Consider the following 17,777-nt stretch of genomic DNA (forward strand, 5'->3'; position numbering starts at 1 on the left):
ATAGCGCTCAGACAGAGTGAGGATGCAAGACCCCTGATCTCAGTTAGCTGATTGCTGAACCCCATGACGCTGACTGACCTCGCGCTGCAAGGCCCAGATTGAGTTCCCCATCCTTCTGAATGGTTGAACTCTGCCACGTTCTATTACAGGTTTCCCACGCCCTTTCTTTAAAGATGTTCAAAGTTGGGAACTCAGAAAAATACCCTTAATGACCACCTCTGTCTTGGCAGAGTGGGTCCAAAGACTGGCACAGTCAGGAGGTCTGAGAGTGCGGGTGGGGGGGAGCTTATGGGGGTTCAGGGGTGCCCGCGCGGCTACCTTCCCGGTGCTTGATTGATGGCTGCTGGGTCGGGAGCAGGCGTGGTTCTCCTTCCTGAGGTGGATCAGGCCCAGCCTACCTTCCCGCGCTTGAGTGATGGCTGCTGGGTCGGGAGCAGGCGTGGTTCTCTAGTTTACCAAATTTAATACAGAATCTATAAAAATAATCACATTAAGGCAATAATCATCTTCAAATTGAAAAAAAAAATCTTTTTAGAAGGATTTAGTAGGGTTCCTTTTATTGTTCAAAAGAAAAACAGGTTTCCCAAATAGCATAGAAAATTATTTTGGGATCTTTAAAAGTATAGTAATTAATTTTACTTATCAGTAATTAAAATAGTGGCTAATTTGTGTAGCTGCTGGAACATAAAACTAGAGTGCTGTGATTCCCAAACTGGGTACCCAGATACTCTGCTGTGCTACAGCTAAGGCATAGGAGAACCATAAAATATTTAAATTTTTGGAGGTAAATACAGTTCTATTCTACCTTTGTTGGATGTGGTATAGAAAATGAACATGAAGACAAACATAGGTTCAACATTTTTAAGCGGTATTACATATTTTTCTGTGGCATCATGTTTGTGAATCTGCTTTTTTTGAGATTGCTGTGATAAACACCAGATACTATACAAAATCAGTGTAGAACAGGAAATGAAGGTGAGTGATGGTGTCTAATCTCATTTCAAGGTTTAAGAAATTGTACAGTGAACAGGATGCATACATGCCAGTTAATTCATTCTGGTTATTTAAAAATGAAGTAAAATATTTTTTGCAACTTATGTTTTTTTATGCTTATTTTAGTATTAATCTTATTAAATTATTTGTATACTACTTATTAAACAGAGAAGTCACTTATTTCTTTTGGTCTATGGGGTGATGTAAAAAATAAATACTGAGATACTAATGATGTAGTTTTTCCTGAAGACCAAGTTTGCCCTCTAGAGACCAAACAGTAGTCTTGCTATTGATGTTTTATTACTGTATTCTTGACTTTTTAGCAATTTATCTTACATATTCATGTGAATACTTTTTATATTTATGTAACTTTACACTTTGCAATATTTTCTTACTATAGGTCTCTAAATAATTTAATGACTGAATAACTATCTTTAACTGATGGTTGCTTTGCTTTTATTCTGCTATGTTCATTTTGGAAAACCAAGGCCTACCATTCCTTGTCGTGAGTCTGAGCACTTGGGAGTTTGAGGCAGGAGGATTGCTGTGAGTTCGAGACCGGTCTGGGCTACATAGTGAGTTCCAGGTCAGTTTCAACTACATAGTGAGACCCTGTCTCAAAAAACAAAAACAAAAAAAATTTTTTTTTTTCATTTTAAGATGGGAAGTACATATTGTAATTTTTGCATATGTGTGTTTTTTACTTACATGGTATTACATACATGAAACATTTCAATTCCGAAGTGTCACCATATGTAGAATATGTTTTTATATATATTAAATTTAACTTTGTATATTAAATATCATGGTTAGTTTTTAAATATTATATTCATATAGTAAATTTTATTAAATGGCCAGTTTTAATACTTTGCCTTTTCATAGTAAAGAAACAGAAGACATTTTAGGATAATAGCTAGGTCACACTGTTGATTGCCATTTAATTTGATCATTTCCCAAAACACAAGAATGTTCATAGTATTATTTTTTGAGGATTATCAGATGCTCTCGTGGAGGTATGAATTTCTGCTTATGTCCTATTGAACCAGTTATTGAGCCTTGTTAATAGCTGTATGTATTTATTGGTACCAGGTATCGAACTGAAGACCTTGTGCTTGTGAGGCAGGCGTGGTGCCATCTGAGCTAAATCCTTGGCCCTGTTTACTTATTTGTTTATTTATTTATTTTGTTGTTTTTGTTTTTGTCTTTGGTACCGGGGATTGAATTCAGACCTTGCACTTGGGAGGCAGGTGATGGAACCACTGAGCTAAATCCCTGACCCCCGGCCCTGCATTTATTAATAATATTCAGTTATATTATAGTTCAGTTGACCTGGGTTTCTGGTTTTTCTTAGTTAATAGGTAAAGTTGGAGTGTGGTTGTCTTCTGACCTTCAAGCTACAGTTAGAGTGATTTCAAATGATCTATGTTATCTATAAATATAAAACAATTTCATCCTATATTGAACATACCCCTATTTCTGTAGAAAGGGAATTGAAGGAGGTATTATTTTTGTGTTGGCATCCTTTATGTGAAAATGAGATTGTAGTACTTAAGTGATAGTTCAGGTTTTTCATCAACACTGATGTCATTCTCTGAGTTGAGTAGTCAAATAACTTTCACATAATTTGACAGACAGGCAAGAAAAAAAGGTTTTAAGGTACCGATTTCTTTTTCTTTTTTTTTGGTATCAGGGATGGAACTTGGTTCCTTGTGCTGGCAAGGTAGGGAGTGGAACCACTGAGCTAAATCCCCAGCCCTAAGGTACCAATTTCTCTATCAGAGCACTTTAGATTATTCCTAAATAGAATCTAATTCTAGATTCTTCTTTAAGATTGTCTACCTTTCATTTCATTGAATGCACAATTTATTTAACAAACCTTGACTATGTATAATACAATAATGTTTAGGCCAGTGATGGTGATCTTTTTAGAGCTGTCAATGATAGCAGCCAGACAGCTGTGGCATGCATGCCATAGATTCGCCCTGATTGATTTAGGTATTATGAATACACATGAGTTATTCTAGTGTTACAGGAGAGGAGAGAGATTCACATATAATGAGTAGTGAGTGCTATAGTAGAGTTGTGTTCAGAGTGGGAGAGTAGAGTTGAAAGAATGATTTTTCTGTTCAGATGACATGTGCATTGTGTTCTGGTGAATTAGTAAGAACTCACCAGGCAGACAAAATGAAGAAAGCTATTCTGGATAGAGGAAACTGAATGAGGAAATAGAAAACAGCAAGCTGTATTTTGTTAGTTGGCTGGTATGTTAGCTTTCCATCACTGTGACAGATACCTGAAATCAACTCATGAGGAGAAAAGGGTTTATTTTGGCTAACAGTTCTAGAGGTTTTAGTTAATGATGAGCTTGGCCTGTTTGGGGGCTATGTTGAGGCAGAACATCATAGTCGAAAGCACATAGTAGAGCAAGGTGCTCACCTCATCATGAGTGGGAAGCAGAAAGAAAAAGGACTGGGATCCTAAAATCTTTTTTTTTTTTTTTGTACCAGGGATCGAACTCAGGTCCTTGTGCTTGCAAGGCAGTCTAAATCTTCAAGGGCATGTCTCCAGTGATCTAACTTCTTCCAGTAGTTCCCACCTCAATAAAGTTTCCATTACTTCTGGTTATACCAGAGGCTCATGATCAAGCATTTTAATACATGAATCTTGGGGGGGGCACATTTAAGATCAAAACGTATCTAAACCATAACAGTTGGTATTGTGGGGATATAGGATAGATGGTGAAGGGTTATTAGCCATAAGTTTAGAAAATTAGGTTTTATCCGAAATACTTTTGAATAAGATACTGAGACATCAAATTCTGTAACCTTAAAGAGGACACACTTATTTTAGAGGTCTGGATTCACAAACAACAAATGCCTCTAACAGCAAGGTAAAAGCAGTAAAATAAAATTTAAAAAACTGTTAATTGACACATACACGATTACACAGAAGAAAGAAAAAGTACATAAAATTACATCACCAGATCAGAAGAGCTTCAACACCTGAAATTCCAATTCCTATCCCAGGAGTACTGTTACATGCCTTTCAGGGTTCTGACTGGGAAGGGTAGACTGTCCTCTCCTCAGATGAGACTCCAAAGTCCCCTTACCAGCGAGGCCCCTTAAATAGCAGTTGAAACTAAAGTGGCAGTGTTCCAACTGTGTTCACGATCAGAGGCAGGGAGTTAGTTTATGGCCCCCAAGAACTGGCCAAGTGCCCAGGCAACAAACATTTGCCTCTTCTGTATCAGTAAGAGATTGTCCTTGAGAGCTAGCCAGGCTGACAAGGAATTTCCGTTCATTTCAAGATGCTCTGCCAGGGCTCCTAACATAATTTTTTTTTTTTTTGATACCAGCAATTGAACTCAGGACCTTGAACTTGAAAGGCAGGTGGCTGGACCACTGAGCTAAATCCCCAGCCCCCTAACATATAATCTTTAAAACAAGGCACTATGTTAGGAACAAGGAAGATTGTGCTATACTAATTTTAACTTTAATTTTAACCTTCAAATTCATATATTAAAAAAAGTCTCTGGAGACATTTTAGAAGCTAAATTAGAAGCATTAGGTCTGTACATGAGAACATTAAAATTTATTGAAGTAATCTGTGATTCTTCTTCCTAAACATGTTGTTTATTAGAATCAGTTAGTGAATGTGTTAAGAATACAGATCGCTAGGGCTGGGGATTTAGCTCAGTGGTTTTCCTGCCTGCCTTGGAAACACAGGGACCTGAGTTCAATCCTGGGTACCAAAAAAAAAAAAAAAAAGACAGACCCCTTGGCCCCATACACTTGAATTCTTAAGGTCAAATTTGTGTTTCTCAGTTCTTATAACCCTAGCTGGTTCTTTTTAAGATCTGTTATATCACTTTTCACAGTTTAAAAAATTCCCTATTCTATTTTGTTTGGCCTTTATCTTCTTAAATATAGGAAGTACAGGGGCTGGGATTTAGTGTAGTACCATTGAGCCTGCCTCACAATCCCAAGGTCCCGAGTTTGATCCCCAGTATATGTAATATATATATTTGTTTCTTATGTCTGAAAATCTTGTAGGTAGCTTTATATCAAATATTGTTTCTGCTGTTTTTTGCTAGATGAAAAATGTTATTTTTTTATAAACCTGTGTTACCAGATTCAGTGTTTGAAACATTACATGTCGAAAACAATTGAGGCTGATGACATCCTTCAGAGATGTAATTTTTCTTTCAGGTATTTGATTAGCACTTTTTTTGGGGGGGTACCAGGGATTAAATTTGGGACCTTGTGCTTGTGAGGCAGGCAGCAGCACCACTGAGTTAAATCCCCGCCCAACTGGAACTGTTTCATTAAGTATTTGGGTCTGGTTAGATGAGGCAAAGCTCATATGCATGTTTTAGCCATTTTTCTTATTATTAAGTTGTAAATGTTGGTTTTGATTGTTAAACCAACTTTGCATTTTTGAGGTAAATGACAGTCATAGATATCAATTTTGTATATTGTTAGGTTTGATTTGCTAATGTATAATTTAAATTCATAAAACTATTTTTAGAGCAGTTTGCATTTATAACGGAGAATTTCATGTTTACAGACACAGCAGTACATTTGTTATAACTGATGAACACACATTGACATATTATCACCTAAAGCCCATAGTTTACATTAGGGTTTATTTTTGGTATTGTACTTTCTATATGTTTTTACAAGTGTATGATGACATGCATCTATGGTGGTGGCATCATACAGCATAGTTTCACTGCCCTAAGAAAATCATCTGTGTTCTGTCAGTTCATTCCTTCCTCTCTTTTGGCAACCAAGATATTTTTACCATTTCCACAGTTTTACTTTTTCAAGAATATAAAGTGGAAATCATACAGTTTTTAGCTTTTTCAAATTGACCTGTTTTCACTTAGTAATATGCATTAAAGTTTCTTCTTTGTCTTCCCCTTGCTTGGTACCATTTCTCTTTCTTTCTTTATTATTATTTTTGCTGTAATGAGAATTAAACCCAGGGAGCTGGGCGTGGTAGCACATGCCTATAATTCCAGCACTTGGGAGGCTGAGGCAGGAGGATGGCTGTGAGTTCGAGAACAGCCTGGGCTACATAGTAAATTCCAGATCAGTCTCAACTGCATAGTGAGACCCTGTCTCAAAAAACAACAATAACACAAAAACAAAACCAAAAACAAACAAACAAAAGAATTAAACCCAGGGAGCTATATCTCCAATCCTTTAAAAAAAAAAAATTTTTTTTTAAATTTTGAGAGAGGATCTCAAGTCTCTGTTTGCTCAAGCTGGGTTTGAATTTGTGAGCCTCTGCCTCCACTTCCCAGAGTGCTGGGATTACAGGCATGTGCCACTACTACTGGCTTCATTTCTTTGTAGAACTAAATAATGCCATTATAAGATACATCATAATTCATTTATCCATTCTTCTACTGAAGAATATCTTTATTGCTTCCACGTTTTGGCAACTATGAATAAACCCACTAATAAGCATCATTGTACAGGTTCATGTTCTCATTTGACTTCAGTAAATACCAAGGAGTGTGCTTGCTGAACTGTGGGGAAAGAGTGAATTCAGTTTCACAAGAAACCAGTGATATTCCAAAGTGGCTATACTATTTTCATTTCTATCAGCAATGACTGAGGATTCCTCTTGTCCATCTCCTTTTCAGTATTTGATGTTACTCTAGCTTATTATTAATAGCATTTATCATATTATTATTATTATCATGTCTATTGGTCCAATCATTAGGCTTAAGGTCATCTATGTTTCTCCCTAATGTTATCTTCTAGGAGTTTTAGTTTTGAATTTTATTTAGGTCTGTGATTTGTTTTGCATTCATTTTTGTGCTAAGTGTAAGGTTTGCATATAGGTTCATTTTTTGCATATGGATGTGCAGTTGCTTCTGCACCATTTGTTGAAAAGATTATATTAACTCTTTTTTTTCATTTTTTTTCTTTTTATTGAATTTATTGGTACGATCTAGATATACAATACAGTTACATTCATCATTGGGATTCTGTACCTTTACATAATAGTTCTTGATTCTCATTTATTCCCCTTCTCCCTGCCCTCCCTTCACACCCCCCCCATTTACAAACACTTTATTTCCAATAGCTCTTTCTTTTTTTTCTTTTTTTTTTTTTTTGATTTTTTGAGACAGGGTCTCACTATGTAGTTGAGACTGACCTGGAACTCACTATTGTAGCCCAGGCTAGTCTCAAACTCACAGCGATCCTCCTGCCTCAGCCTCCCGGGTGCTGGGATACGGCGTGAGCCACCACGCCTGGCTCTTATATTCACTGTTTTGGTAAAGGTCAATTAATTATATTTAAGTGAGAGTGTTTCTGGGCTCTGCATTCTGTTTCTTGGATTTGTCTGTTCTTTTACTTATGCCACCTGTCTTGATTGCTGTAATATGGTGGTAAGTTTTGAATTTAGGTAGTGTCAGTCCTCTATCATGGTTTTTTTTTTTTTTTGTACTGGGGATCGAACTCTGACCCTTGTGCTTGCAAGGCAGGCAGCAGAACCACTGAGCCAAATCTCCGGCCCCTCAGTCCTGTATCTTAGTCTTCAGTATTGAGTTGGCTGTTTTAAATTCACATTTCTGTACACATTTTAGAATCAGTTTGTCCCTTGGACTTCAATTGAAATTTTGTTGAATCTTTAGGTTAAGTTGGGAAGAACTACCATTTTCACAACATGGAATCTTCTTATCCATAAACATGGAATGTTTCTTCATTTATGTAGTTCTTCCCCCCAACCCCTTGGCTCTGAGGCCAGGAGCAGGATGTCAGTGAGGGCATGCCCAATCCTTGCTGACATTCCGGGCATGACTTGGCATGGCAACACATGGTAGGAAGGCCCCCTCAAGGCCTAGCAAAAAGCCCCTGGCCTGTGCCTGACACTCCCCCAGATACCAGCATGTAGTTCCTTTTGATATATATATGTATATATATTTTTTTTTTCTTTCTGTGGTACTGGGGATTCAACCCTGGGCCTATAATTGCTAGATAAATCTTCTACTGCTAAACTATACCCCAGTTGCTCCCTTTTAAAATAACTTTTATCAGAATTTTATAGTTTTTCCCATATATATTTTGTATATATTTGTTCGATTTATATCTGTTTCATTGTATGATGCTAATGTAAATGTAATTTATTTTAAAATTCAAATCCCATTCTTTTATTGCTGGTATATAATAGAGACTTTTGTACATGTTTGCTTATTAATTCCAGACATTTTTTTTTCTTTTTTTCATTGGTTATTTTGGACTTTCTCCAGAGGTGATTATGTCATCATGATCAGAGATGATTTTATTTCTTCCTTCTCAGTCTTGAACTTCCTTCCTTTTCCTGTTTATTGCACTTCCTAGGACTTTCAGAATGATGTTGAAAAGCAGTGATGTGATAGTTTTGCTTTGTTCCTAAGAAAGTGTTTAGTTTCACACTATGAAATGTAATTTTAACTGCAGAGTTCTGTAAATGTTCATTATTAAGTTTCTTTTGTTTCTAGTTTACTAAGAGTGAGTTAGATTTTGTCAAATGTTTCTTTTGTATTGATATGCTCATGTCTTAGTCACTTTCTTCAACACTGGGACAAAATACTTACCTGACACTCACAACTTAAAGGAGAAGAGTTTTATTTTGACTAACATTTCAGTACACAGTCAGCTGGCTCCAAGCAGTATGGCATGGTGAAGAAAAGCTCCTCACCTCATTAGCAGCCAGGAAGCCGAGAGAGATGAAGGGAGGAGCTAAGATGGGAGATCTGCCCTCTAGGTTGGGCCCACAGTGACCCACCTCTTCCCAGGAGACCCCATCTCTTATCAGTGAGTCAGCTCTACTGTTTATATAATCCAGCCACCTTCCACAAGCCCCATGAGCACGTAAGGCTTTGAGGGGGCATCCAGATATAAACATCAACATCAGGTGATTGTTTTTCCTCATTAGACTATTCCTGTGATGGATTATACTTACTGATTTTTTTAAAGTTCACACACCCAGGGTAAGTTCCCAGCTTCACACACCCAGGGAATTTGGCTATAGTATACTTTTTATATGTTATTAAATTCATTGTGTGTTTGTGTCTTTATATGTGTGTGTGTGTGTGTGTGTGTGTGTGTGTGTGTGTTAATGAGAATTAAACCCAGGGCCTTGCATGTGCTAGGCAAATGCTCAAACCTTGAGCTACATCCCCAGTTGCATTTGTTAAATTATTTGCTAATATTTTGTTGAGGATTTTTGCCTCTATGTTCATGAGTGATATTGATCTATAGTTTTCAGTTTTGGTAATGTCTTTGTATAGTATTGGTATTGGGGTAAGTTTAGTTTCATAAAACCAAATGAGTTAGTTTGCATTTTTACTCAATTTAAAATACTCTTTCTTTGTTATTATGAATATAGTTTTGATTTTGCTGATCTCATGAAAGCATGTCCTGGATGCAAGTTCTCTGATTACACATTAAGAATTGCTACACTAGGGTTTAAGATATTTATCTTTAATTTATTACTGTCTACCTTTATATTTAAAAAATTATTTAAATAAAATTATATTTAAAAAATTATTTAAATAAAATTATATTTAAAAAATATTATGGCACTTTGAGTATAATGTTAAGAATCTTGCAGTGGTTCATTACCATTTTCTTCCCTCTGATTTTTGTGCTGTAAAATCCTTATTACATTTACTAATATATTTTTGTTTTGTTTGAAAAAAATTTTAAAGGAGAAAATTCTGTTTGTCTATATTTATTATTTGTAGTGGTTTTTTTATTTCTTTATGCAAATCTGTGTTTCCCTGAAATGTATTCGTTCTGCCTGAGGAATTTCTCTTCAAATATCTTACACACCTACTGACAAAGTTCTCTTAGTTTATGCTTGTCTGAAAATATTTTATTTTGTATTCAGTTTGGAGGATATTTTCTCTTAGTGTAGTATTCCAAGTCAACAGGTACCTTAAGCCCTACCCCTGTGCCCTGCATTTTTTTTTTCCCCACAGCAGTTTGAAGATTTGTCTATTGTCTGTTTTGTTTTGTTTTTGTGCCAGGGATGGGGTTCTTAGGCTTGCAAGGTGGGCAGGGTGGTGGAACCCCTGAGCTAAATCCCCTGCCCCTGCTGTGTATTGTTTTTTGACTTGCATGAATTCAGAGGCTTTTGCAGCCATTTTTATTTTCAGTTCTTTTTACGTAGTTACTTTTTTTCCTTTGGACTTCTTTAAAATTCTTTTAACCTACTCTCAGCACTTTAATGATGGTGTCCTTTGGTATGGTTTTATTTGTATTCTTAGAATTTGTTGGATTCCTTGGATTTGTAGGTATAGTTATAATAAAATTTGGAAAAAATTCAGCTATTATTTGCCAAAGTATTTTGTTCCCCTGTACCCCAGACTCCAATGACATGTACTTTATTTTATTTATTTATTTATTTATTTTTGGTTTTTTGAGACAGGGTCTCACTATGTAGTTGAGACTGACTTGGAACTCACTGTGTAGCTCAGGCTGATCTCGAACTCACAGCGATCCTCCTGCCTCAACTTCCCTAGTGCTGGGATTACAGGCGTGAGCCAACATGCCCAGCTGACATGTACTTTATATTATTCTAAAGTTGTGCTTATATTTTTCTTTTTTCTTTCTGTGCTTAATTTTGGATAGATTTTGCTACTTTAACTTCAAATTCATTGACAATTCTTTTGTTGTTTATAGTAAGTAGTTACCGGATGTTGTTAGTTATAAGACTAATCAGTGTAGAAGAAAGTAGTTTCATTGAAAATTTCTTAGTTGTGGGGTAAATTAGCTCTGAAGAAAAAATACTCTAAACTTGAACTAAAAATAAAATTCAGAGCTGTTGGTTTAGCTCAGTGGTAGAACACTTGCTATATGTAAGGCTCTGGGTTTGTTTGACTGTTGTCACTGAAAAAAAAAGGCTTTTAAACCATAAAAGATTCAAGTTGAGACACATTAAACTTAACTTCTGAATTGAATAAAGTCAAATATTATTTAGCACTCAACAATTCATGTCTGACATTAAACAAGGAGAACTTCTGGAGTGTCTCTTTGATTTTGATATCCTAGTTAGTTTATGAAGTTTGACTTCTTCCATCCGTTCAACATCAACAGAATCCACAACAAACACAATTCCATCTGTACATCTGGTATGTGACTTCAAGAGTGGCATTAATTTCTGCTAACTATCTGCATCCCAGAAGTGGCTGGGAAAAGTGGCTGTTTTAGAATTTCCCAAGGTTACCTAAATTTTCTCAGTGTTTGGTAGGTATGATATTTACAAATTCATTGCATTGAAGCCCACCTAAGATTGTTGTCTTTCCAGCGTAGTTCACCCTAGAATAATGATGTGCAGAAATGAAATGAAGGGAAGCTGGAGGGTATAGATGTCTGGTCTGATAGTGTATTCCCCATTTCCAGGTGCAGATTAAGTGTCCCAAGTTGAGATACTTTCTTTTCCCTGCTTTAGAATTTCTCTTCCTAGGTGGTTTAGCTACAAGACTGTTCCCTAATTGGAGTCCAGGTCCAAATGAGAAAGCATTGGCAGACATTTCTACATGGAGAGAGGCAGGAAGCACCCTATGGCCATTCAGCCTAGATCTCCCCAGAAGTCCTTTACCAAATTTTGTAGTGCTTTACTTTATAAAATGTGTGTACCGCTGTTTAACCAAAGGCTCAAGAGGATTGCTGTGCCATTTTCTGAAGTTCCTTCTCAACAATTTCTTTTCTGCTACTCTGTCTCAAAAATTCCAGCTCCCCTTTCCACACTAACCAGGATTTCTTGGGTTCCCAGTTCCTACACTGATGTTCAGAATTGCTGCCAGCCCCAATTGTGTGATCATAAGCCTTACCTTGTTTGTGTCCCCTTTTCCCAGGGTTGTAGAGGTTATGGTCAGCATGAAAATTGGTGTGAGTCACCCAATTACCAAATAGGAGTCTTACCGACTGGTCTCTGAACAGTTTTTTCCCCTTAGGAATATAGATGAAAATGAAATACTTAGTTTTCTAATTACATATTCAAATCACATGGAGGAGGGCAGAGCTAAGAAAGCAGTAGAGAAATTGAGTCTCTGATACTGTGAACCTCTTGAAATAGATTCCACAGTTTGCTAAATGTATGGAATATTCAGTCCTAAGATCTGCTAAATTCATCTAAACTTGTTACTGTTGTATTTTCTGTGATATAAAATTAAAAACATCCTAGTTACTACTTAAGATATCACATTATAATTAAAATAGAAATTACTAGTATTTAACATTTTACTATTTCTAATATAATTTGGAATCCTAATCACATTAGAATGTCATCTTTATTCAACAAATACTTGCGTTACTCAGGATAGAAATTAATACTGTTTTTTAGTAAATGAAGCTTATACTCTCTTTTCAGCAGTTTATTATAAGAATCACTATTGAGAAATACTAGAACACAACTTCTTGAAACTGTGCGGGCTCCGGACAGACCTCACTTCACTTGAATTTAGGAGCAAAAAGCAGCTTTTTTTATGCTCATGGCTCAGCAAGTGAGTCCTGTCAGTCTTAAGAGCCCTGAATAGAAGTTTGTGCTTCCTTATATACATCTTTTTACATCTGTGAAGCTGAATTCCATTGGAGTTTCCTCAGGAATGTAGCAAGCAGGATTTACACAAAGCAGAGCAGTGGAGGGGAGGGGAGAACGAAAGAGTTCTGGCAGGACTTTCTGAGCTCCTTTGGTGACATTACAGAAATTGTCATAGTTACTCAGGTACATTCCACAAAGAGCATAGTTACCTGACTAACCCATAGTTGCCTAATAACACAATTAGTAAATAGTTACCCAATTCCATATGGAGGGGCGGTCTCCTCTCTCAGTTTGAGTGACAATACTCTACAAAGCTCATTTCTCAGGTAGATACGTATTGATATTCTGGCTGCTTCATTTTTGCATTGCACTTGATATTAAATTGTACATTTTTTGTTTGTTTGTGGTACTGGGGCCCAGGGTGTTTTCTCTGAGCTACATCCTTAGCCTTTTCTTATTTTTTCTTTTGAGACAGGGTCTCACTAAATTGCTCAGGCTGGGCTTCAATTTGTGATCCTGCTGCCTCAGCCTCCCAGAGTGCTGGGATTACAGGTGTGTGCCACCATGCCTGGTCAATGGAGTTATTTTTTTTTATTTAAAAAAATTTTTTTTTGGTACCGGGGATCGAACTTGGGCCCTTGTGCTTGCAAGGCAGGCGGCGGAACCACTGAGCTAAATTCCTGGCTCTGGAGTTAATTTTTAATGAAAGTCTACTTTCATCAAAGCTTGGTTTTATCCAGACTTTCAGCGATTCTCCATTTTGTTCATGATGATGTCTAAATGCTTTAGCCCTGTAATTTAGCCTCTACCTTAACGATCTTATTTCCCATAACTTTTCCTATACTTCAGTAAGACTGTTTTCTTGATCTTTCACTGTGCTTACTCCCACTGGCTTGCTTCTTTCAATCCTTCTTACTCATTTAAATAAATGTCTGTAGTTTTCTCCTCAGTTCTGATCCACCTGTTTAGTGAGATCTTTGTCATTTATCTATTCTCTTACAAGGTACTTTTTTCTTCAGACAAAAGTGAATACTGAATAAGTTACTGTAAAAAAAAAAGTCCTTCATTTGTAGTTCGGTCTTTTAGAAAAGAACATTTTAATAGTTCAAAATCCTCTAATTTTTCTTTTTAGTATTAAAAATATATAACTTAATTTGATTATCACTTCTTTCTTTTTTGGGCATTGGGGGTCAAACTTGGGACCTTGCACTTGTGAGGCAGGTGGCGGCGGCACCTGGCCTGATTATCACTTCTTTTGATTGCCTTGTTAGCACAGTTCTACATGATTCATGATATTTGGTTGAGGGGGTTGGTTAGTTCAGGAATTCGTGCTATATACTTTGTATTACATGATACACAAAATACAGATTGTTTGCTGATCTCTTTTTGTAATATTTAGATGGATCAGTGTGATTCAGGTCCCAAGTTTTTTTGTTTTTGTTTTTTTTCTTTGCTGTGGAGCAAATCCAGGTTCTTGTATGTATTAGGCAAGTGCTGTACCCCTGAGCTACATTCCATTCCTCCATGAATCTTTCAGTGAATTACTTTTACCAATCTCATTCATTTAAATTGCATAATAGATGTTTCATTGTTAATATACAAGATATCTTAATAGATCTTTAAAGTCCATGCTTTGGAACTAGAGTGTCTGTTATTTATGGTCTTTGGCAAGTGAGCGTGCAGGTTCATGCCTCGGTTTCCACCACTGTGAGGGTCTGTTAAGTGTTACCTGGGTATGGTGGCTCATGCCTGTAATCCAGCAATCTGGTAGACTGAGGTAGGAGGCTTGAAAGTTTAAGCCTTGCCTGGGCAATTGAGTGAGACTTGTCTTAAAAAAAGGAAAAGAAAAAAAAAGGCTGAGGATGTATCAGTGTGAAGGCTCTGAGATTTATCCATAGTGCCACAAAAAAAGAGTGTGTTTAATACAGTGCATGATACAAAGTCCCAGTATTACTTGTTACTATTAATATGTTAGAAATTTCATTTTGCTCCCTATGCTCCTGTCATTTATTTGCACAGAAAATGCTTTATTGGATAGTATACAATGAACTGTGTCTGGCAATGAGAGCAAGTCACATTGTAGGAAAATAAAATACCATTTAAATGATAACAAACATCCTATATGTTTAGTGTGTGTATTTGTTGTTGTTTTTGTTTGTTTGTTTGTTTCTTTGTTTGTTTGAGACAGGATCTCACTATGTAGTTGAGACTGACCTGGAACTCACTGTGTAGCCCAGGCTGGTCTCAACTCACAGTGTACTCCCAAGTACTGGGATTACAGACGTGTGCCATGGCAAGCAGTATATATTTTTTTAATATGAAAAACTTCACCAGAAAAGGAATTTGTTACATTGAAACTTAAAATGAAAAAAAATTCACATATATCCTAGGTGTTAGGAAAGAAAGGTGTAAAGACAAACCGAATATAATGACTCTGTGGTTTTGATTCTCAAAGGCTGTTTGTTGGTTCTTTGGAATGGGAGTTCGTAAGCACAAGCACGTACAATCCCCCAAAATTTTTGAGAAAGAAGTCTCACTGCCTATGGTGGCACATGCTTGTATCCCAGCTACTTATGAGGCTGAGGCAGGAAGGTTGAAAATTCGAGGCTGGCCTTGGGCAATTTATTGAGACATTGGTTCAAAATGAAAAAACAAAAAGAGATGAGAATATGGCTGGGTTCAATAGCTAGCAAGGGAGGGAAGAATAAAGTCAGTAAAAACCCAATAAAGTTATACAAGGGAATGCTCAGATTAACAGTGTAGATTTAGTAAAAGGAAGGGGAGATAAAGAATTAAAGATAATTTTAAAACAATAATACAAACCTTTACCAACAGTGGCTGGTGCCACAAAGAAGGTGAAGTTTATAGAGAATCCTTAAAGACAACCTAAGTCATTTAAAAAAAATTGTGTTTCAAATTAGATTTAGTTTCAATATCACCAAATTTTTAAATGAGAAAATTTAAATCTTTTTATCTTCAGTTCACATTTTGCAATTGAGTTGGAAAAGGTGTAATATTAGTACAAAAATTATAGGCAATGCTACTTAAGCTACTAGTAAGTGAAACATCTAACCACTTTAAATGCATTTAATTTTCTAAATGTAAATCAGTATCTGTTCTGAATGCCAGTGGACTTGCATGACTCATGGAATTGTTGAGTAATTCTTGAGAATTTCATGAAAAATTTATTGGCACCTGGAGATCATCAGATGCTACTTGGTTTTTTAGACGGGAAAATGTGGGTTCTAGAAATTACAGCACAATAAATTTGTTACTACTCCTTGGCAAATTTCTAGAAAGAAAGTTATGAGCATTTATTAAAGAATGCTTAAATGAGACATTTAATATGTCTACCAAGAGCATATTATGTCAGATGAACTTCATTCCTGTTAATGGTATTATCAAGTTTGGTGATTTAATGAAATATTAAAAACATTTCCTTAGAGGAAAATTTATGGCCATATTTTTTTATAATATGTACTAATAAAATATTTAAATTTAGAATAAGTATATTTGTTGTAATTAGATTTATGATTGAAATCAATACTATTTTGATTAATGTCACCTTTGAGAGAGATCTTCAAAATATTACAAGGGAATTTTCTCTGTCCTGTCTCAATATTTCTATTGCTAATCTGGCTAAAAACTCAGAAAGTAGGTTCATCTACTTGTAGCTTATTAAAGCTGAGCTTGGATAGCTGATACCATAGAAAACAGTAAAAATGTCCCTAAAACCTTTCCTAATAAATCTGCTATATTTTTGTATTTCCTTTTCCTAGCATACTTAGCATGTAACATAAATTCATAATTTAGGTACTCCAGGAAAATGATTTTTTTTGTACCTAATATTTTTACCAAATTACTGTGTGGCTCTTATGTATTCCATATTATACCATAATAGTGTTGCAGGTTTAATAATATGAACTTAAAATTGGAACAGTTACTACATAAACTATATATTCTTATGTATTCTAGGAATATGAAGCACGAACGGGGAGGACCTGTAAACCATCAACTCAGTCTTCAAGACGTAAAAATTTTGAATTTGAGCCACTTTCTACCACTGCCCTGATTCTTGAGGACCGACCATCGTAAGTACAGGTTTTAGTGATTATAAGGAATGCCATTTATATTTTAAACTTAGATTTAATTTTGTTCACTGTTTCACTTAAAAAATACCAAGAAATTAGATAGAACAAAGGATTTATTTTATTTTTAAATTTTAAATTCCAGTAATGCATCCTAAAATAGGTGAGAACATATTGTTGATGTAGAAGCCTTATGCATATTTTCTAGAAGTGTCTATGGGCCAAAATATGAAACTTGCCAGGGATGGTGGTACATGCCTGTTTGTTGTCCTAACTACGCTGGAAGGTGAGGCAAGAGGATCAGTTGAGCCCATAAGTTTGAGACTAGCCTGGTCAGCATAGTGAAACCCTATCTCAGAAAAACAAAATAAAGAAAAAACAAGAGTTGGCTGTATATGTCTGCTTCAATTCTGCTTCATATCTTATATGATGGGGCCATTATTTTTTTTTCTTGACATTTAATATGCATAGTATTTAAGATGCACTTGTCCCTTACCCTTTAAATCATATAACTACTGTCAACCAATTGATTTAGTATTGTTGAAAATCTGTTTTTAGAGACTAGAAATGTAGCTCTGAGGTGGAGAATGTGCTTAGCTTGCACAAGGCTGGTGATTCAATCCTCAGCAAAGCATCTATTCTTTTTTAGGGGGGCAGGATCTAACTCAGGGTCTCGTGCTTGCCAGGTAGGCATGGAGCCACTGAGCTGCATCCCTGCCCAGCAAGCATCTGTTCTTAATACTTAGCATAGCATCTTAATTGTTTCTGAACTCCTATTCCCCTCCTTGGGCTTTTGGGATTTTTTTTTCTTTTATTAAAATTCTTTTTTCTTCCAATGTAAAATTTTCTAGGCTTGTAATTTTTCTGGTTTGTATCTATTATCCTGATGTAGAGAAATAAAGAATCTGGAGCCAAACAGGGAGAGGTAGAATATTTTTTAGACATTGTAAGAGAAGTGGGGATATAAATACTTTTTTGAAAAATACATTAAAAAAATTATTGTAATGTCTTTCCAAGAGCTTTTGAAAATATCATGTCAAGCCAGGGGTGGTGGTGCATGCCTATAATCCGTCACACTTGGGAGGCTGAGGCAGGAGGGTTGCTGTATGTTTGAGTCCAGCCTGGATACATAGTGCATTAAGGTCCAAC

The 17,777-nt window shown here is 36.0% G+C and overlaps 1 protein-coding gene across 1 annotated transcript in view; it reads left to right on the forward strand.

The window, feature by feature from the left end:
• Window positions 1-17,777, forward strand: part of Tbc1d12 (TBC1 domain family member 12) — a 99,395-nt gene that overhangs the window by 39,402 nt on the left and 42,216 nt on the right. The window contains exon 6 of the mRNA XM_019208677.2: window positions 16,516-16,631. Within this exon, the coding sequence (XP_019064222.2) occupies window positions 16,516-16,631 (116 nt within the window). The remainder of the gene's footprint in view (window positions 1-16,515; window positions 16,632-17,777) is intronic.

The sequence above is a fragment of the Fukomys damarensis genome, unplaced genomic scaffold (genome assembly GCF_012274545.1).
Source record: "Fukomys damarensis isolate Sample0158 unplaced genomic scaffold, DMR_v1.0_HiC HiC_scaffold_20, whole genome shotgun sequence".
Lineage (NCBI taxonomy): Eukaryota > Metazoa > Chordata > Mammalia > Rodentia > Bathyergidae > Fukomys > Fukomys damarensis.